This window comes from Rhineura floridana, chromosome 18, assembly GCF_030035675.1.
Source record: "Rhineura floridana isolate rRhiFlo1 chromosome 18, rRhiFlo1.hap2, whole genome shotgun sequence".
Classification (NCBI taxonomy): domain Eukaryota; kingdom Metazoa; phylum Chordata; class Lepidosauria; order Squamata; family Rhineuridae; genus Rhineura; species Rhineura floridana.
The window spans coordinates 16231775-16254139 of record NC_084497.1 but is presented as its reverse complement, the minus strand read 5'-3'; the positions used below and the strand labels follow the sequence as shown (position 1 = coordinate 16254139).

The following is a 22365-nucleotide window of genomic DNA, read 5'->3' as shown; positions in this document are numbered from 1 at the left end:
TTCCCAGAGAATTCTGGGAACTGGAGCTCTGTGAGGGGAATAACAGTCTCCTACCAACTCTCGGCACCCTTCACAAACGACACTTCCCAGGATTCTTTGGGGGAAGCCATGACTGTTTAAAGTGGAATAAATGCCTGGTGTGGATGCGGCCGGTATAAGGCAGTTTCGTCTGTCCCACGCTTGTCCTTGTTCTAAAAAGCAGAGGGCTTGGCCAGGTGGGAAAACATGAGCCTCCCCACATAACAGTCACACATCATGTAATGTTTTCACATCTGAGATTCCACTTTCTTCCTCTGCATTTCAAGTCTTATTGGAGCAAATCTCCACTGGGCGAAGCCTTTCTTCACGACCATCCTGTACTGATTGCTTCTCAAGAGACTCCTCACTCTCCAAGACTCCAGATCTTACATCCATGTCTGAAAGTGTTGTGGGGTTGTTGTTTTGTGTGTGTGTGTCTTTTCTTGCCCTTATAAAATAAGCCATGCATCATTCATCATCCTACTTATGAATCCCACTTTCTAAGTGGTTAGAGGCATGTACTATCAGGCTTATAAACCACTAGTCTCCTTGGGCGAGCAGATATCTCCTCCAGATAACCAGGGCAGAGAACAAGCTTAACAAAAGATGGTTCCCACCCTGCTTTTCTTATGGACATATGTGGAGTCAAGCCGATTAGGAGGAATTTGGAGAAGCACTCAGTGGTTAGAGAACCTGCATTACATGCAAAAGGATCCAGATTCAATCCCTGGCATCTTCAGGTAAGGCTGGGAGAGATTCCTGTCTCAAACTATGAAGAGCTGCTGCCAGTCAGGGTAGACAACAGAGGAAGAAATCCAGCTTGGGGTTTCATACAAATCTACCTAATTCATGCTTCCTGAAACAATTCTTGAACCAAAATACAGCTTTCACTTGAAATTCGCACGTCTTCAAATTCTGCAATAAACTTTTCCAACAAAAAATGTGTACAAAAATGCGTGTATCCTTTTAAAGAACGAACAAAAAATGCTTGCAAAAATGTGTGCGTTAGGCACAATTACACAATTGTGTATATTAGGACAAATATGTGTAAAACGAAGTATCATCAAACTTTTTTAGCGTTTTGGTTTGCCACCCTGGGCTCCTCCTGGGAGAAAGGGCGAGATATAAACATTTATTATTATTATTATTATTATTATTTATTGTATTTATATACCGCCTCATAGCCGAAGCTCTCTGGGCAGTTTACAGTAACTATATAATAATGATAATTTTGCAAAGTAATGCAGAAACTGAATGCAAGCCTGGAAAAACGAGATAACTGTCAAATTCCTTCCTTCCTAACAGGCAATACTGACTAGATGAGCCAAGGTCTCACTCGATCTAAGGCGGCTTCCACGGTCCCTCTGAAGACTCGGTGTGTGCAAATGTGGACTTATTTGCAAGGCTACGAAGCATTGCCTAGAGGGGCTCCTTACCTGGCTGGGCATGGTGGGAGGGGGTGGCCAGAAATAGGGGTTGTTAAAGCGCGGCTCCGCCATCCTGAAGGGAAAGCAAAAGAAGAAGAAAAAGAGGGATGGTTATGGGTTCGAACTGGCCATGACGGCGACAGAAATTCTCACACAGCTGGGAAGGGCCTCCCTCTCTCCCTCCCCTCCTGCACTGCAGCCAGGCCAGTTAGCCCCGCCTCCTCCAAGACCCAAACAGGGCAAGAATCCAATCACAGGAGAGAAGTAATGCATTAAGGAGGGAAGGTGTTATCCAGACAATCTGAACCAAGTCGTTCTGCTCTTTCATCACTTTATTCACCTGAATGCTCCCCTGTTAAGTCACGGTTGAAAAAGAAGAGAAAGGCAATGGGTTCCTTTTGGGAGGAACGATGGGATGGGATGTACATTTTAATCATCATCATCATCTGCAATATGACACTGTATTAAGGATTATTGGTTATGGCACAACTATACAGGGATGGTATTTGGGGTCTCTAATGATCCCAGTATCAGTCCCAATCACAGACCCCTGATCTAAATCTCCTCCAGGGTATGGTCTGAAGGCACACAGGCCACCACCTTGCTGTAGCTGAGCTGGTCTAAGTCAGGTCAGTGTCTGAATGGATGACCACCTGGGAACCATATGTAGGCCGCTGCTGGTTCCAGGACAGAACAAAGGCGGGATATAAATGTGAGAAACGAATGATAATTATAATAATTCACTAATGGGCAAAAAAAAAAAAACCTTGCGGTTTAAGAACATACCTATAGCCAACAGATATTTCTATCAAACTTTAAAAAGCAGGGAAATTGGGCAGCTATAGTGAATGCACCAGGGGAGCAGGAGACCTGACCTCCTCTCTGAGATATTGGACTGCCCTACAAATTTGTCAAAAGGCAAACACAATTTGGGTTGGTCTTTCACAGTCCAATCCACTTGCTGTGTAGCTTGGGAGAATTTGGTAACATGTGCCCCTGAGCATATGGTGAGTGGTGCAACACCTGCAATCAACCCAAATAACAGAAACAAGACATGTGCGGTGCTGATCTTGTTTTAGCAGGGAGGAAGCAACAATATTAAGACAGTAGATATAGTTCAGAGAATCACTTTAAATATGTTTGATTTAATTTGTAATTTTAGTGAAGTCTCTTATATAGTACATTATTTTATTTTGCTTCTGTGAATATGTGAAGTATAGCAACAATTTGCATATTTTACACTAAAAATACTCCAAAAACAATTGTGGAATAATGGCACTGTCTACTCTGCAGAATAGTCTCCAATAGACATGAGGAGTATCTCAATTTGCACAAGATAAAACAGTGGGAGGAGAAATATAATTAGCAAAATTCTAGGTGTGTTCTATGTTTTCAATTGACCACGCCCACCTTTCCTTAAGTGGAATGGTATAAGCATAGCAGGCTGAATACATGCGTCTTGGGCAGGCCAAGTTTGTTTTCATTGCTAGATTCATTGCTTAAGCACCAACCTATTGTAATCAGCCTGATTTTACATTAAGCTGGAGTTTCAGATTAAACTCTTAATGCACCCAAAATAGAAATAGTTTGAAACACAAAGGCTATCTTCACCATCATATGACATTGACCAATAAAAAGGCTTTGAAATTAATAAAAATAAATTTGTCATAGATTTCTAGGATGAATAATGAGAGAAATACAATTTTCTAGGTTAGATTCTCTGTAGAAACATTAGTAACACAGGAAAGAAGCAAAGTAAGAACACCAACAAACATACAAAAATGTAATTCTCCATCTTTGGAGATGGCAAGTGTTGCCACCACTCACCATATGCCCACAGGCATGTTACCAAATTCTTCCAAGCTAGACAGCAACTGGATTGGACTGTGAAAGACCAACCCAAATAGTGTTTGCATTTTTACAAATTTGTAGGGCAGTACAGTATCTCAGAGAGGTCAGGTCTCCTGCTCCCCTGGTGCATTTGCTATAGCTGCCCAATTTCCCTGCTTTTTAAGGTTTGATAGGCATATCTGTTGGCTATAATTAGGTTCTTAAACCACAACTTTTTTTTGCCTATTAGTGAATTTCTCTGCTTTTTAATCCGGGAGGAAAGAAATGGATTGCTGTGATGAGAATGGATTGATCATTGGCATACTTATTGAGTTCAATGGGATTTACTACCCTGCAGTCATGCTTAGGATAGGTGAAATTGACCATGTGGGAGGGGAGGGGGAAGAAGGGCAGAGGGGAGGGGAGCATGCAGGAGGGGGAGAGGAGGAGGAGGACAGGTTTGATCATTGGCATGTTTATTGAGTTCAGTAGGATTTACTCCAGTGTAACCATGCTTAGGATAGGTGAAACTGACCATGGGGAGGGAGGCCTGGAGTGGGCAGGGGAGGAGGAAGAAGGAAGAGGGGAGGAGAGGAAGAAGGGAGGAGGAAGGGAGGGGAGAGGGAACGGCAGGTCTGATCATTTGCATGCTTATTCAATGGGATTTACTCCCATGCAATCATGTTTAGAATACGTAAAAATTACCATGGGGGAGGAGGAGGGGGTGGTGACAGGAGAGGGAAGGAGGAAGGGAGGGGAAGGAGGGGGAGGGGATTGGAAGCGGATGGGGAGGGGGAGAGAAAGGGCAAAAGAGAGGGGATAGAAGGGAGGAGGAGGGGAGGGCAGGTTTGATCATTTGCTCGCTTTTTGAGTTCAGTGGGATTTACTCCTGTACAATCATGCTTAGAATAGATGAAACTGACCTGTGAGAGGGGCAGGGAGTGGGGAGAAGAGGGAAAAGGAATAGAAAGGGAGGAAGGGGGAGGGGAGGAGATTGAGTGGGTGGGCACTGGGCAGAGGTGAAGCCCCTTTCCTTTCCAAAAGGAAAACTTTGTGAACAGTATCATTCTTTTTCAGGGTTTTCCTCACCTTTTTATTCTACATGCAGGAACATGTAGTCTCCCACCCAAATTTAAACCAAAGCTGTCCCAGGCCATATCCACACCAGATCTTTATTATGAGAGTTGCCAGGAGACACCCTGTTCCCCTCACAGAGCTTCAATCAGAGCGGCTGACTGTTAAACCCCTCTGGCCACTGGATCTCTGTCAGGGGAATAGGAGTCGCCTAACAACTCTTAGCCCCCTTCACAAACTACACTTCCCAGGATTCTTTGGGGGAAGCCAGGACTGTCTAAAGTGAAATAAAGATCTGGTGTGGGTGTGGCCCCGATTAGCCAAGCCAAGTAGTTGTGAGTCTGGCTTTCAGAACACTGACAGTCGGTTCTTACTGAGTATGCCTGACGTTATCATTGAGTTCAATGCTACAATTCTTAAATTAATTAGAAACCAGCTCGGCATTTTTTTAACTTTTAAACTGCAGAAAATAAAGGTCAGAGTATGGGGCAAGGTAGGTAATAGGATTACAGGTGCTCTGTGGACATGGCTGATTTTTAATTAATTTCAACAGATTATGAGAGCTCTGTCCGAAAAAAGTCCAACGGGGTCTGGATTTTTTTCTCTCTTTTTAGATTTTGAACTCTCAGAACACTGACACTTGGTTCTTACTGAGCATGCCCAGGCTTATCATTCACTTTAATGTTAAATTTCTTAAATTAATTAAAAATCAGTCAGGCATTTTTAAAAATTTTAAACTGCAGGAGATGAAGGTCAGAGTATGGGGCAAGTAATGCGATTACAGGTACTCTGCGAACATAGCTGATTTTTAATTAATTTCCAAAAATTATGAGACCACGGACAGTTCCAACAGGGGTCAGGATTTTTTTCTTTTGTTGTACACCCTGAACTCTGAATTCTCTCGAATGTTTTGTGTATCGCCATGAAAACTCAGAGGGTTGTTAAGCAAAGATTTCTGAGTTCAGGACTCTACGTTTTGTAAGGTTTGGTTTTGAAATGAGCTCATGGGAAGCATCAGAATGGCATGGGGGTATTTTCAATTTAACACAGTGGAATGCAAAAAATCCATACTGACTATAGTATACAGCCACTCTTGTGGCTGTATAATACAGCATTGAATGGTTAAAGCCTCCTTGTCTTAATTGCTGCAACAACATAAAACTAGCCAGGGTAAAATTATAGAGTTTACACTGTGTTATAATAATAATAATAAAATTTTATTTGTGAGTCGCCTATCTGGCCAAATTAACGGCCACTCTAGGCGACGTACAACTTCACAGTAAAATACAATAAAATACAATAAAAGCCAATGAGGACTGCAACAATAATTAATATTACCATATTAAAAAAATTAACCCACCCCAGATGTCCCGTAGGCCTGCCTGAACAGCCAGGTCTTTAAGGCTCGGCGGAAACCTATCAAGGAAGGGGCATGGCGGAGGTCAAAAGGAAGGGAGTTCCAGAGGGTGGGGGCCACAATCGAAAATGCCCTCTCTTTGGTCCGCACCAGCCTCGCCATCTTAACTGGTGGGACCGAGAGAAGGTCTTATGTGGCTGATCTTGTTAGGGGTTGTGTTGGGGTTATTTAGACCCCCAATACCTTGAATGTGCAGTTAATCCCCCCCTCACACTAATTGACTTCTGACTGTGATGCCCTTTTAGTTAGGGTTGCCATTTTACAGTACACAAATTCAGGCAGGCTAATGTGCATATTATGCAAATTATTTGCTAATTATGCAAATTAAACATATTAATAGTTGCATTGTCCAGTTGTTTTGTTTTTGTGCCTAGTGATCACCACCAAAAACTGGGGGAGGATGTGAGGAATCTTTTTTTTTTTTTAACTTACATTTTCAGCCTTAAAGGCCTAGACTCTAATTTCCAACAATATGGAATATTTATTTATTAAGAGGATTTATATCCTGCCCTTGAACTCAGCACAGCTTACAAACATAGTAATAATACACAATCAACATGAAAACATAATAAAAACACAAAATATAAACAAACATAAAACAAGTCAATGCAGAATATAAAAACCCAGCATAAAACAAAAAGCCATATTGTGACCGAGGGGTTGTCTGTACCAACAATTAGGAAATGTGAAATAAACACATCGCTACAACTTGTAACACAGATAGAAATCAAGATTTCAATATTATCAGTTCAGTGAATCATCTCAACTAAAGAGAGTAGTGTCTGAGCATGTTAGAAGTGGCTTTAGTATACCGATTCTCATACTTTCTAGCCTTTTCTGAATTGAGAACAGAGGTTCTGCCATGGGCAACAGGGTGAGCGGAGCTGCATTCCAATGCAACTTTACTTGGGAGCAAGCACCATTTAACAGAGTGGGGATAAGGCCAAAGAAAGCAAATACTATTTTCTCAGCCTTTTCTACAGAGAGGTTTGCTTTTACATCTTGCGTTTGTTCAGGGGAAGAAGCGTTTGGTGGATTCAAACTCTTTTATTCCCTCCTCCTTGGTGGCAGGCAGATCCTCCCATCGCATTCACGACTGGAGACACTTACCCTGAGAGCGAGAGGCAACTGAGGTGAAGGCTGATTCTCCTTGCTAACTCAGCCAGAAAGTCGATGGATAAAGGGGAGGAGCTGCATGTGCTGATCAAGCAAGCATGTGCAGTTTCTGCATATGCAGCAGGCAGGCAGAGTAATTCTTGATTTTCCCAGGACAGCTGTGGCGTCCTCATTGGCTAAGAACAATGGAAGGTGGGAGTAGGTTGGTTTCACATAAAATGATTGGGCAGAAAACTGCCTCCACATTTTGCCTTGTATTTCTGGATCCACATGGGCTAGAGACTTGCCTTTTTAAAACAAATGAAAGCTGGGAATCCAGGCCACCTAATGGGCTAAGCGGGGACAAGGTAGCATGGCTAGAATCTGTGTGAAACCCAGGTTTATAAATCCACAGTGTGTAGGAAGGTTAAATTGTGGTCCAGATATTGTCAGTGGCCCTGACTTCCACTTCCAAGTGTTCCATAGAGCCACAATAAAAATGACAGAGCATACATCAGAAGATTATTTATTTATTAGATTTATATCCCGCCCTTCCGCCCAGTAGGAGCCCAGGGCACCCAACAAAAACACTAAAAACACTCTAAAACATCATAAAAACAGACTTTAAAATATATTAAAACAAAACATCCTTAAAAACATATTAAAACAAAACATCTTTAAAATCATTTTTAAAAGCTTTAAAAACATATTTAAAAGTTTTTAGTTAACAGTTTAGATTAGTTAACAAATGCTTTAGGCTGCAATCCTATACACTCTTATTGATCTCTGTGGGGCTTACTTTTGAGTGAAATGTACAGGCTTGCATTGTTCATTAAATAAACTCCTTTGAACAATTACTTTTAATTGGGGAGGGCAATTTTAAATTGGTAGAGCTACGAAGGGCACACTTGTCTATTTTATTTTTAAAAAATCCTTCTGGGTTATGGTATGCTCCCATAATATTGAGTGAAGAAATAAAGAAAAATAAAGTTTGGGTAGCTTTTTAAAAATTATTAAACTGTCTTTGTCCCAGGGTAAGGGCTGGAAGGCTCATGAGGCTGAAGCTAAGCAAGTCTGGGTCTGGTCAGTGCCTGAATGAGTGATAGCCTGGGAAGCACTCACAAGCCACCTTGAATTCCATGATGGAAGAAAGACGAGATAGAAATGTAAAACAACTGACTAAAGAAAGTCATACTTTAATATCTCAACAACAAAAAAGGCCATCCATACTGAGATTCAATTATACGCAACATTTAACAAGTGTACTGTTTGAAAGGCAGAATAATCATTTTGAAAATGCATTGGTTGTCTGATGCTCTAATTAAGCCCCCTTTTTTTCCAAATCGTGGTACACTTGAGGTCAGGAAGCGAGCCAAGCCTCAGAGGTGGGGTGGGGAAATCGGCTGGTGGCACCTTCGGCACCTTCGGCACCCTGACACACACATCCCCAGTCAAGCGCCAAGGCGGCAAAGGCAAAGAATCCCATATACATTAGCTTTACAGTGTGCAAAGCAAACACAGTCTTGATTTTCTGGCATTTAGTCCCTTGCAAACTGTTGTCCCCACTTTGGCTGAGGATGCCCGTTTCAAATGATGTTGGCATGACAGACCTGTTCCTGATTTGAGCCCTAACTGAGCATGCCGGGGGGGGGGTTCATCTTGACATTTGCTCCCCCGCATATTAATGCACATGCATGGCCCTAAATGCCAAGACACAGCGTCCCCTCCAGATAGCAAATTTTGCTGCATTTGTCCAACTTGCTGCTATTCCATAAAAAGTACAGCCAGATCTACTATGAGAGTAACTTTTGTTTTTAAGGATCAAAAAGGAAATGTATGGGTGTTTTAATAACACTCCCACTTCAGACACCAGGGCAGGAGAGGCTATTGCAAAGTAAACAATTACGGCATTCAGCCTGCAGAGGAAAGCTGCCAGCAATATATAATAGTCAATGAGAAAGGGGATGTGACAGGACAGAAGTGCAGGGAATACCCATAAGACTGTCCCTGTTTCCACTGGTGAAATGTTAACAGGCATTTGGCTCCAACAGCATAGACCCATGCAGTTGGAGGAGCCTTGTAGGGATGGCAGATCTAGAGCATCCCCACCAAATAGCTTCCCAGTCTTTGCTTGAATAAATCCAGCCATGATGGCCCATCAGCCCTCCTCAACTTGAACCCATTCCATTTAGGCTTGTCCTCTGGTGCAACAGAACACAACTGTCTTCTGCACGAGACAACCCTTCTCATCTTTAAAGAGCGCTGTCATGTCGCTCCTTAACTGTCTCCCCTCCCGATTAAACATATCCAGTTCCTTCAACCTTTCCTCAAAGGGCGTTTTCCAGGCCCCTAACCATCTTTGCCCTTCCATTTATCGAGCATTCATCCTGATTGGTTGGCAGGGAGATTTGAAGACACTGGCTACTTGATGAGCATTCATTCTGATTTCTTTGGGGGGAAGTTGGGAGGATGTTGCATCAAAGCAAGTGTTGCCCCAAGATTTCTAGTGCATTTCCCGACCATTTTCCTTATTGCAACAAGTCCAATCTTTTTTGGGGAGGGGGGAAGCGAGTTTGCTGTGCAAGAACTCCTGAGAAGGTGTCCCCACACTTGTAGTGTGAGTCGTTTCCGACTCTTAGGGTGCCGTCTTGCGACGTTTACAAGGCAGACCGTATATATGGGGTGGGATTGCCAGTTCCTTCCCCGGCCTTTCTTTACCCCCCAGCATATGCCGGGTACTCATTTTACCGACCACGGATGGATGGAAGGCTGAGTGGACCTCGAACCCTTTTACCGGAGATTTGACTTCCTCCTTCCGTTGGAACCGAACTCCGGCCGTGAGCAGAGCTTCGGCTGCGTTACCGCCGCTTACCACTCTGCGCCACGGAGGATCTTGACCTAATCAACTATAATTTGCCAGTATGTGACTGAATCCCACCCCAAAACAGTGACAGCCCAGAAGCACCTATTGTTGCCCTGATCTCAACCATTTCCACTTTTGTCTCCATGTCTCTTGAAGCACAGGACTCCAGATGATATCTGACTGACGCAGAATAGAGTGGACTTATCACGGCTTCTGATATCCGATCAAGAAGTGCAATTATCAATGTAAAAACAGAATGCAAGACCACAGAACTGGTGAACTGGGAGGGTATTACAAAGGGGTCCTCCCCTCCAATATAAACCCCTTTGTACTGCGCTCTGAAAACCGAAACTACAGATGCTTCCTGGGCATAACAGAGTAGAGTGTGGCAACTGAATACAGGGGGCAGAAGATCAGCTCCCTTGCCCCTGCTTTTGACAAATACAGTTGCACAACCTGGTTTCTCTGACAGCAGCTTTAAGAGACAGCTTTTGTGTGTTTTTAAATAATTCAACAAATATCAAATATAAAAATGTACTGCCTTCAAGTCGATTCCGACTTATGGCGACCCTATGAAGAGGGTTTTCATGAGGCTGAGAGGCAGTGACTGGCCCAAGGTCACCCAGTGAGTTCATGGCTATGTGGGGATTCAAACCCTGGTCTCCTAGGTCGTAGTCCAACACTAACCACTACACCACACTGGCTCTCTCATATCAAATATATATATGCCAAAATAAAACCAATCTGTAATTCCAAAAAAAAGGGATGTAAAAGTCCACAATGAATCCCCTCAAGGATTTGCCACTGCGTGCCTTCAAAATCCGATTCAACTTGCTGTTGAAGTTGATGGGGTTAACTGAGTGCTAACGTCACGACGCAACACAAAGCTGGTGACAAAGGAGGCCTCAAGAAAGCCAGTCCACTAACACCCGTACCAGTCGTGTTATCTACGCATCATAACAACTTCTGGTAGCAATGGGATACTGAGAAGTCCTACATCCACTCTTAAAAGAATAGTATCAGCCATCAGCCTGACTCACTGGCTCAGCTCAGAGGTAACTTTTCTCCTCCACTCCTAATGCGAGAACCCAGTGGGGTCATCCAATGAAGCTCAAGCGTGGGAGATTCAGGACAGACAAAAGGATGAGCTTCTTCACAAACGTCAGTTAGGAATTCACTCCCACAAGAGGCAGTGATGGCCGTAGAGGACAAGGCTATCGATGGCTACTAGCCATGGCGGGTGGGCTCTGTTGCCACTACCAGAGGCAGTTGCTGGGAATCACAAGAAGGGAGGGTGCTGGTATGCATGGCTTCTCATGCTGGACCAGCTGTGCCTTTTGCTGGATCCATCAGGGGGCTCTTCTTCTGTTAATGGGAAACTGTGTTTTATGTATGTATGTATGTATGTATCAATCAATCAATGAATCAATCAATCAATTATATTTATATACCACCCCATAGCTGAAGCTCTCTGGGTGGTTCACAGCAATTAAAAACAAATATACAAATTTTAAAACAAAAAACAATTAAAAAAATTAATTTAATTAATTTTGCACCAACTGCCGTTTGTAGTTGCAGATATGTTGGCAAACGAGCCGTCTATCCAGGCAACGTCCCCTCACTGCTGGCTCAAACCTTGCCCCTCCCCCTGGCCTGCCCTGCCACCATCCAGCGTGTTGGCTGGTGCACGCGAGGAGGCTCTCTCCCAGACTAGTTGCAGCAGGGAGCCGATAATCTCCCAGCTTCAGATTTTCCAAGGAGTAACGTCCAAACGAGACTATTAAAACAGGATGCCCAAGAGAAGCGGGGCATACTAACGCAACAGGGTGAGCAACCTGTGGTCCGAGGGCCGCAAACGGCCCTCAGTCTAATTCCATGTGCGTGGTAAGGAGGTTAAACAAGACAGAATACAACCTTCAATAGTTAAAAAAAAAAGGTTCCCAACAGTCTAACAGCTGGTATAGTGGGGAGGAGAGCCCGGCTGGGAGGCCAGCGTCTGTGAGTTCAAATCCCTGCTCATGTCTCCCAGGTGTCACGGGTCAGCTAAAGAGCACCCCACAGTGAGGGGCTCAGGGGTTACGTGCCCTGCCACCTGTGCAGCCGTGGGCAAGCTGCAGAGTCCCAAGGAGCCCAGTTGCCCCCCAGCTGGCAGTGGCTGTGGCAAGCTGAGCAGGCCCTCACCAGCTGGGGAGGACTAGCCTCAGAGGGAGGCAATAGTAAACCCCCTCTGAATACCGTTTACCATGAAATCCCTATTCATAGGGTAGTCATAAGTCGGGATCGACTTGAAGGCAGTCCACAACACCGATAATCCCAACAGTTTGATCTAAGGAGGACTGCAATAGCACTACTACCTCTGCATAAAAAATATGGTGAACCATTAAGAAGTGGGTCCTCAAATACACACTTGAGTTAACATTAGCCCCTGCTGTGAAAAGGCCGATGACTACTGTTCTGCAAAGGGCATATGGCCAACCCTCCAGAGGTTGCTGGGCTCCAGCTCCCATCATCCCTAACCACTAGCCATGCTGGCTGGGGCTGATGGGAGTTGGAATCTAAACACATTTGAAGGGCTGCCTTCTCAGTGGTGGCCCCCGAATTGTGGAATGATCTTCCTGACGAGGCACGCCTGGCGCCAACATTACTATCCTTTCGGCGCCAGGTTAAAACTTTCCTCTTCTCCCAGGCATTTTAGCATTTTAGTATTTTAATATGTGTTTTTGTCTGTCTTAAAAATGTTTACAATTTTGAAATTTGGATGTAGTTTTAAAATTGTTTAAATATGTGTTTTAATTGTAGATGGAAGTTTTAGTTTGTACACCGCCCAGAGAGCTTCGGCTGTGGGGCGGTATAGAAATTTAATAAAATAAATAAATAAAATAAATCATCGCTCCAGAGTGCAAGTCAAGGAGATTATTCTGACTGGGATTTGCATGCAGGCGATACTAACTGTGCATTGTTCAAGCATGCAAATCAGCTCTGGCTCATGGCTTGTTTCAGAGAGAAATCGAATGGCGTAGGCCTCAGTGCTGACCGAGTTGCCCACTCCTATCCAGCACAGCGCCAGGGCTAGCGGGCATCTCTGGATTCTAGATCAGAAGGGTCCATTTCCCAGCTCAGGGTCAATGGCTCCTTACCCCCCATCCTTCCAACTTTGGAGATGTCAGCAAAAATGTCTCTCACATTTTAAGCCTGTATTCACAATCAGAAGGACTAGTAGCTTGTGTTTGGCTTGAAAAGAAAAAAAAGCTCACATTCACAGGAATTGAATAATGTCCCCAATTACCACATTCCACAGAAGTACATCCTGTGGCCTTGTATGGTGGATATAAAGTGGGATGACTTTAAAAAATAACTTGTGAACATGACAAACTAGTATCATAGAGATACCCATTGGTCCATTAGTATTAGGGGTCGGAGACCCCTGTTGAGCACTGTCATCTGCCCTGGAAGCCCGTTGTCAGGCAAACGTTTTAAATAAAATCAATGATCATAACACTGTTTTGGGGCCAAGCACTGTGAATCTGTGGGCAGCTTATCAAACCCACCGAAAATAATAGTGGTTTTCCCCCCTTCCCACTCCTCCAAAAAATGTAACCATGCTAACGAGTTCGTTTTTGTTCCCTACTCAATCATACACTTTTCACACACACCCCTTAAACACAAACACCATCAGTATTTTGTTTGGAACAAAGACTAGTGCCATTCCTTTTCCATTCCAGCTTTAAGATGCAAGTTTAAAAGCACATAAATCAGCATTTGTCAACCTGGCGCCCTCCAGATGTTTTCGACTACCGTTCCCATCGGTCTCAGCCAGCACAGCTGGGCAACCAAGGAGGAGCTTCCATGGCCCCGTGACAAGGCTCTGCTGACTGCATCCGAAAAGCTGCCTTTCCACACGCCTACACACAAAAGTAACATTAGGAGGGAGCCCTCAGTCAAACTGTAGGGGCAGCAGGGGAAGAGAGGAGAGATCTCTTGGGGACATCAGAGAATGGGAACAACCCGTCACCTGGAAAGCAGCTCAGCCTTCAAACCAACAGCAAATATTGGAGCACCTGGTATCACGGCCTTCCCCAATCTGGTACCCTCCAGATGCTGTTGGACCCCAACTCCCATCAGCCCCAGCCAGCATGGCCAGTGGTCAGGGTTGAAGGGAGCTGAAATCCAACACCACCAGGTTGCCGTATCCCATCTTCATTAGATTGCCATGTCCTGTATCCATGGAAGCGTCCAGTTTTGGGAAATTTCACCAACAACACATGAGAATCATCTTCCCTCGAGGTTATGAAAGCAGGAAGGCTGTAAGCTCTGCACCGTGCAAGGAGTATGGTTACCTGAGGTTCCCGACACAGCAACAAATCCCAGAGCCCCCCACCAGCTATGAACTGGATCAACCAGGGGAGGTTGGACCCCATCATCCCCCAGGTCACAAAGCCTGCTGACTATTATTATTCCAATCAAACACTTGGTGCTTTAAAATCAACCACTGCTCATGAGCTGTACTGTATCATAAGGAACTCATGACTTGCTTGCACTTGTGGCCACCCAGAAATTGTCGAACCACAGCTCCCATCACCCCTGACAACTGGCCATGCTGGCTGGGGCTGATGGGAGGTAGAGTCCAATAACATCGGGAGGGCCACAGGTTCTACAACCCCTGGATTAAAGTCTTCTGTGAACTCAAAGTCCCCACCCACAAAGGAGTCTGCCTCCTGCACCCTTGTAAGAGTCTCCGCTCTGTGCTGGTTTTCTTCCAATCAGCCTCTACTGGCAACCAGTAATTCTGCTTCATACCTACATTGGGCGAGTTTAAACAATTAAATCACTTCAGAAATAGAGACATGACAAAATTATCCGCTGTCAAAGGAGGCTGCCCTCACCATCTCTGAGTGAGTCAGTAATCTGGGCTTGTCTTCTTCTAAGTCAGTGAACATAACTCATTGAGAAATGTAGGGCATGGGCTCTGCTGAGGAGTGGACGTGGTAGTAAGTCATACACACTCTTAAAGGAAACCTTTTCAGATGGTTAAGTGAAGAAGAGACACACCTACCAATTTTAATTTGGGGAAGGGGCGGAAGGGGACTATGCTTCGGTTTTCAGAAGACCTGACAATCTTAAAGGGATGATGGCACGCTCCAATATTCCACACGCTAACCCACGCCAACGGAAGGAACATAACATAAGACTTGAGTGCCGCTTCTGTCCTTCCTTTGAGCACCTCAAAACTCCACTTCCCCTGTGGGGAAACCAAATCTTACAGACAGTTGTCCCTGAAGGGTATTTCAAACAAAAGAGACCAGGGTACTAATTCTGGACCAGCTGTGGACACCAAGGGCCGACAGAGGCAGGCCACAGCGCAGTGGCCGGACACCTGCTTTGCACGCAAAGGGCTCCAGGTTCAATCGCTGGCATCTCCAAGTAGGGCCAGGAAAGACTCCTACGTGAAACCCCAGACAGCTCCCCCGATGCCCTCCAGATCTTTTAGACTACAACTCCCATCAGCCCCAACAAGTTTGGATTAAAACTGATGGGAGTGGTAGTCCAAAGAGTCTGAAGAGCACCTGGTTGGGGGAGACGGGTGTAGACAAGAGGTGAAATCACAGAACAGTTGAGTTGGAAGGGGCTCAAAACATCGAGTCCAACCCCCTGCTCAATGCAGGAATCCAACCTACCTGACAGAAGCCTGCCCGCTGCCTCTTGAAGGCCTCCAGCATTGGAGAGCCCATCACCTCCCTAGGTTCCATTATCGTACTGCCCTAACAGTTAAGAAGTTTTTCCTGATGTCCAGTCGAAATCTGGCTTCCTGCAACTTGAGCCCATTATTCCGTGTCCTGCACTCTGGGACGATCGAGAAGAGATCCCGGCCCTCCTCTGTGTGACAACCTTTCATGTACTTGAAGAGTGCTATCATATCTCCCCTCAGTCTTCTCTTCTCCGGGCTAAACATGCTCAGTTCTTTCAGGCTCTCCTCACAGGGCTTTGTTTCCAGTCCCCTGATCATCCTCGTTGCCCTCCTCTGAATCCATTCCAGTTTGTCTGCATCCTTCCTAAAGTGAGGTGACCAGAACTGGACGCAGTACTCAAGATGAGGCCTAACCAGTGGCGAATAGAGGGGAACTAGCACTTCATGCGATTTGGGGACTACACTTCTGTTAATGCAGCCTAAAACATCGCCTGTGGCTCTCCAGACTTTGCAAGACTGCATCTCCCATAGTTCTAGATCCCTGGGTATGTGAGGCACAAGTGACCTGCTCCAGGTGCAGACAACGCCGAGTTAGATGGGCCAATGGTTTGATTTGGGACAACCCAGCTGCCCATGTCCTAAAATGCAGCGAATATATTCAACTGTCATTGAACTTACTGCATATTAGCAACGAGAACTGAGAAGCTATTGCTATCGTTGCTTGTCTCCAAGTCCAATACAGGAGTGCTTCCCAAACTTTATTTTCCATGGACTGCTTGAAAACTGCCGACAGTCTTGGCGGACCACGTAATGATTTTTCTCCCTGATGTGGCGATTCTAATGTGCCGTGCTAGATGCGGTATAATTTTTAATTTTATTTTTATTGATTATTTTATTCCTTATGTTGTACATTTTACTGAATTACAATTTGCGAACCACACAAAAATACAATTAAAAATTAATATGAATATTCAATATCGCCATGCTATGGACCACCTGAGTGAAGCTCGTGGACCACCAGTGGTCCACAGACCACAGTGAAAACCTCTGCCCTACGGGTATTGCCTGAGCTGCTGTGATGCCACAGAATGTCCATAAACATTCTAACCGACGAGGAAGAAGGGGTAAAAATGAAACGTTGTCACTGGTAGGAATGGGAAGGGCAATTTCAGTGATAAGAACGTGTCATATAGGGCTTAGGGCCCACAGGGACTGTGCATCTCTGAAAATTCCGTGGTTCCTGAAGACTGGGAACAATTTTTTGGTTCTCTCTTGCATCTATTTTGGTTTATTGCTTTGGCCTTGGCACAAGCAATTCATTCAACTGATGGATTTGGGGCTGGAGGGAAACCTATCATCTTGAGTTAGAATCCACATGGGGGTAGAACAGCCTTCCCCAACCTGGTGCTGGCTAGGGTTGATGGGAATTGTAGTCCAAAATATCTGGAGAGCACTGAGTAGCGGAAGGCTAGATCAGAAGATAATAACCTATCCCCAAGATAGATGGGAACTATGACACAAGTCTGTCAGGGCAAAACAAAAAAAACCCCAACTTCATATTTATAGGGTCAGGGCTGGAAAGAGATTGTGGGGATGGGAGATCCTAGTGGGAAATGTCAATTTAGTATGCCACAGCAGAAAAAACAGCAACAACCATTTCACACAATATCTGTCAACAGCTCTGTTCAGGCATTCAAAAAAAAAGAGAGGAAGAAGTTATATATATTCAACCATTCAACGCTTTCACTTTATTGTAGCTTTGCAGATTGCATCAATCTATTGTATTAATCAACAATTTAGTTTTTTAAAACAGTGTGAGGACTCGAACTGGGTAGAGGAAGGGTATGCATGCCGCCACCCACGCCCAAATCTTTATGCGTTCAGCACAAAGATCGGGGGGGATTTTATAATCCTCTTTTTGATCAGGAACCCTGATTTGGGGGAGGCGTTCCAATTGTGGGCAGGGTTCTAACTCAGCTGAATCCAGTTACAATCTACTTCCAGACCTTTGTACTCAAAGTACAAATTGTAGCGAGAGGAGGGGCAGGAAGGCACACACAGAGACAATTGCACTAGGGCCAGCACATGTGACCCCATGCCCCTAACACAGTTTGACCCCTCACACGTTGGTCTAAACATGTGAACAGGGCTAACATCATAACAGTCGCACAAAACCTCCATTTAGGGAAGCCTCGTTTCGAGGAAGGGCCACAGCTCAATAGTGGAGCACCTGCTTTGCATGTAGAAAGGCCCCAGGTTCAACGCCCAATATTGCCAGGTAGGGTTGGGAGACACCTCTTGTCTGAACCGCTGGAGAGCCACTGCCAGCCAGTGTGGACAACACTGAGTTAGATAGACCAATGGTGTGACTAGGTATACGTTTCCTATGATCTGTGTTCTATTGCAGCGTTACCTCTTGAGTACCAGATATTTTAGGAAGTGGGTGGGGGAGGAGACCATCACCTTTGCACTCTGCTTGAGATCTTCTAGAGAGGTACCTCACTTTGCTGGAAACTCAATACTGATGAGGTCAGTGTTCTCCAACCTGACACCCTCCAGATATTTTGGACTCCAACGCCCATCAGCCCCAGACAGCATGCCCACTAGCCGAGACTGACAGGAGCTGTAATCCAAGGCATCTAGAGGGCACCAGGTCGGCAAATGTGAGACTAGGTAGATCGTGGTCTCAGCCAGTAAGGCGAGGTGTAAACCAAGCAAGAGGAACCCTTTTCAGGCCACTTTTTCTCACGGGCCAGAGCAGTGGATGCAATCCTGACCCTTGTACAGCAGGCTACATTCCAGCCATGGAAAAGCTGCAGGTTTCTATGCCCCCCACCTCTCCATCCAGGTGAGGAAGAAGTATTATCACAGTCCAAAGACACATTCTAGGCAGGGGTGCGTGCAGCAGGGCTGTTGAGGGGGCATGGCCTGCGGAGAGTCCCGTGGGCCGGAAAGAGAGGCCTGGAGGGCCGCCGTTGGCCTGCAGGCCAGAGGTCCCCCTTCCTGGCCCGGTCTTTGGCCAGGGCAGGGGTCACGCAGCAAGGGCAAGGTCAGGGCCCTGCCCCAGCCCTGCAAAAGGGAAGACGTTAGCAGCACCGTGGATCGTACTCACAGGCTGGCCTCGGAAGCCCGGTGGCCGCAGCTGCCCGAGGAGACGTGAAGATGGTGCTCCAGGCTGGCGGGCGGCAGGCAGTCCCCCGCTGGTGCAGGCACGTAAAAGCACCAGTCCCCAGGGCTGGGGGGCTCACTGGCCTTCGCCAGCTCCTACCAAAGTGCTGTTAACACAAGCTAGGGTCCCATGTGGGGGGGACTGCTCTGCTTTTGAGGCCCCCTCTGTCTCGCCTGGCTGAAATAGAGAGAAATAAATAAGATGTTTTTCACACAGAAATGGCGACTTCGCCGACGGGAAGGAATGCGCTGGCAACCCTGACCAACCCCAAGAGGGAGAGCAAGAAAAAAGGCCCCATCTGCACTACACATTTAAAGCAGTGTCATACCACTCTAACAACCATGGCTTCCCCCAAAGCATTCTGGGAAACAGAGTCTGTGAAGGGTGCTGAGAGTTGTTAGGAGGCCCCTGTTCCCCTCACAGAGCTACAATTCCCAAAGTGATGTAACAGCAAGTCCCTCTTCCCAGGGCACTCTGGGAACTGTAGCTCTGTGAGGGGAACAGGGGCCTCCTAGCAACGCTTAGCACAGCTCCCAGAATTCTTTGGGGGAAGCCATGAGTGTTCAAAGTGGTATAGGAGTGCTTGAAATGTACAATGCAGATGGAGCCAGAGAGCAAACCAAGCTGAGTTCTTGGGTTGCAGCCAGTCCTATTAGCCCCCCATAGCTCAACAGAACCTCCAAGTTCAGATGCAGTATACCTCTTGAGTACCAGATGTGGAGGGAAAAGTGCAACAACTCAGGGGGAATATGGGACTCGGGAACCAACCTAGATCTGGCTTACGCAATGTGGGTTGTTTACTCCATCCTCTCTTGCCTCTGAAGTGCCCTCTTGTACGTGTGCAGGTGAAGTGGGCCAACAGCAGTGACGGAACAGATTTCCCCATCCCTTGTTAAAGGGAGTGAAGTGGGGAGCCTGATGCAAAATGGCACTTGTGAATACAGAACTGGGGAGGCAAAATGGATAAAAGGGTGTGGGGTGACAACAATGAGGGCTGCTACCCATGAGGACTAGCCACCTGCACTATAAATTTAAAAGAGCAGGCGAAGCCAGAGCTAATGACAGGCGGAGCCAACTAATTCCAGTTCTGTTGCCATTCTTCCCCCTACAAGGGCAAACCCTGAGACTAAGAAGCAGCGGACAGCCAAGGTCACCCCCTGGAACGGTTGTAAATATAAAGGCAGGCAGGTGGGGGCTGGCTGCGGGTAGACTGAGGTTGGTGGGGCCTGCCCCATTTGCCCTAATGGACCAGCCCCCACCAGGAACCGAAGGGATGCAGTTCTCCTGGGGTGCTCTCAGGGCAAGGACACACAGGGCAGACAGTGTGGGAGCCAGCGCACAGAGAATGTGCATCCTAAAAACGCTCCTTGCAAATTCTCTGCAACAAACGGGTTCTGGTTGTCCAACAGTCCAGCCAAAATAAGAAGTCAACATGTGCCTTTCCACTTCGCACACAGGTTTTCAAAAATGCCAGTAGCATCAGTGGGGTGGGGGAGAAAGACGGATGATTTTCAGGATCACTGCAGGCATGGGAAAGGGAATTTAATCCCTTCCTCCTTTGCTACCGTCCTAAGGAGAATCCCTCCTCTGAAGATGCTATTGGGGCCAAAATTGCAGTGTGCCCTATGTGCGAGGCTAAGACTTTGTAGGGCCCTGCAGCTGATGCACTGCTGTGGCCAGAGACGCAAGGAGGGTCCACGGCATCCAATCATTATGCTTCTCAGTCAAGGCTAGAGGGTCAGGCTGCAATTCTACAATGCACTTACTCAAGAGCAAGCCCCACTGAACACAGCAGAACTTAATTCCAAATAAACATACATAGGATACTGTAAGGGCCATAGCTCAGTGGTAAAGGACATCCTTTGCAGGCAAAATGTCCCAGGTTCAAGGCCGTGGGGGACCCACAAAAACTTTTAGCATCAAAGCAGTAGAACCAAAGGAACAGTCAAAAAGTTTATTAAATTGGGGACGGGGGCGGGAAGGTCACAAAAAACTTTGGAAAGATCTATGTGGCTCGCCCCCCCCCCCCGTGCTAGATGGACTAATGGTCTGACCCAATTTAAGACTACAGTCTTATGTTCCTGTGATTGCTCTGTAAGGTTGTGGCCCTATACACATTTATCCTGGGAGTAAGCCCCACTGATGGATCTTCCTTCTGAGTAGATGTACACAGGGTTCTACTCAGTAGTATAATGGCAAATTCAGAAGTGCAGGGTCCCTTCATGTTAGTTTCGGCCAAACACACCCCTTTTTTTGCTGCTGGGTTGAGAATTAGGTCCTTGTTAATGCCTTCTCCCACAACAACTGGTATCACTAGGAGCCAATAAACATTAAAGAGGAGAGTGTTAGCTACTGAGAAGAGTCTTCTCAATGGCTGACTCACCTCCTTTCACTCTGATTGGCTCCAAGCAGCAGGAAAGGACAAGGAAGCATGTTAGAAGACTCTTCTCAGTGGCTAACACACTCCCATTTCATGCTGACTATCTCATAGAATGCTGAAGACATAGGGACCCTGCTAGGACCCTGCTCCCAAAAAAGTAAAGGGTCTAAGACACACACACCCCGAGCCCCTGGACGACTACACCCCTGGTTGTACTGTTCCTTTCAGAAACAAGCCCTGAACAGCTTAGGTCCAGGCTATCTGTCAGACCGTATCTCCCTATATGAGCCTGCCCAGGCCCTGAGATCCTCAGGAGAGGCCCTTCTCTCAATACCCAAGTCCTCACAAGCACGACTAGTGGGGACGCGAGATAGGGCCTTTTCGGTGGCTGCCCTGAGGCTTTGGAATTCCCTTCCTAGGGAGGCAAGAATGGCCCCCTCCTTGCAGCAAAGACTTTTTTATTCCAACAAGCCTTTGGAACTGAAGACTGTTAAGGCTTGAAGGGTGCTGCATTGCTATTGTCTAACTGTATTATTTTAAACTGAGTTTGAATTATTTTAACTGTATGTATGAATGGTTTTAATACTGTAAATAGTTTAATTCTATTCTAATCTAGACTTTTGTACGTTTTTAATTATATGCGTTCTTTTATCTGGAAGCCGCCGTGAGTTCCAGTTTTGGAAAAAGGGCGGAGTAAAAATAATGATAATAATAATAAAAAATAAGCATTCAGGGAAGGATCTGGCATATAACCAAGGGAGCAAGGTGCCTCTGGGCTAATGCAGACTACACTAGCGTCGATTCTGTATAGCTCCTCCACAGGCTTATAAACAGCCAGCGGTCCAACAAACATTGGCTCTATTTGCAATTTGGTGAGAAAGTTTTCCAAAACTGCCCCCTTCTCCCCCTTTTTTCTTTTAAAAATTATATTAAATACATGCTTACATTTAAGGAGAGAAAAAAACAGAAAAGGCTTAACACAAAAAAACTGTTAATTCCAGATGAACAGAAACCAAAGCTGCACAAAACTATTTTCATTGATTCAACAAACAGCATGTCAAGTTCACCAAAACAGCCAAATATTAAATCCTGTAAAATCAACACCTCTGATAGATTAGTTTCCTTTCTTCCTTCCAACAGAAGGAAACATTTATTTTACTGGTTCCGCATCCTCCTAGTCCACAATACGCTTCCAGGAACCCAATAAAACGTACAGAAGCTTCAGCTGACAGTAGGTATTTTCCCTCTGGCCACAAATCACTGACACATGTTTGTTTGGAGAGATGGATTAATACTTTTTATGGACTTGAATTGCACAGTTGAAGCCTTGCATCCAGTTCAATGTGTAAAGTCCTGAGTGGCCTGGATCCAGCATATCTGCAAGTATCATCTCCATTTACCAAAGC

General features: G+C 45.7%; 1 protein-coding gene across 8 annotated transcripts in view; it reads right to left on the bottom strand.

Moving 5' to 3' along the window:
- The window catches only part of ZNF362 (zinc finger protein 362), a 51557-nt gene that overhangs the window by 14531 nt on the left and 14661 nt on the right, over positions 1-22365 (bottom strand). For 4 of the 8 annotated variants that reach the window (XM_061602048.1, XM_061602052.1, XM_061602049.1 and 1 more), the window contains exons 2-3: positions 18523-18756; positions 1455-1518 (exon numbers count right to left, since the gene is read on the bottom strand). In XM_061602048.1, the coding sequence (XP_061458032.1) occupies positions 1455-1517 (63 nt within the window). In that variant the 5' untranslated portion in view covers position 1518; positions 18523-18756. The remainder of the gene's footprint in view (positions 1-1454; positions 1519-18522; positions 18757-22365) is intronic. The other 4 variants (XM_061602050.1, XM_061602053.1, XM_061602054.1 and 1 more) reach the window with 1 other exon arrangement.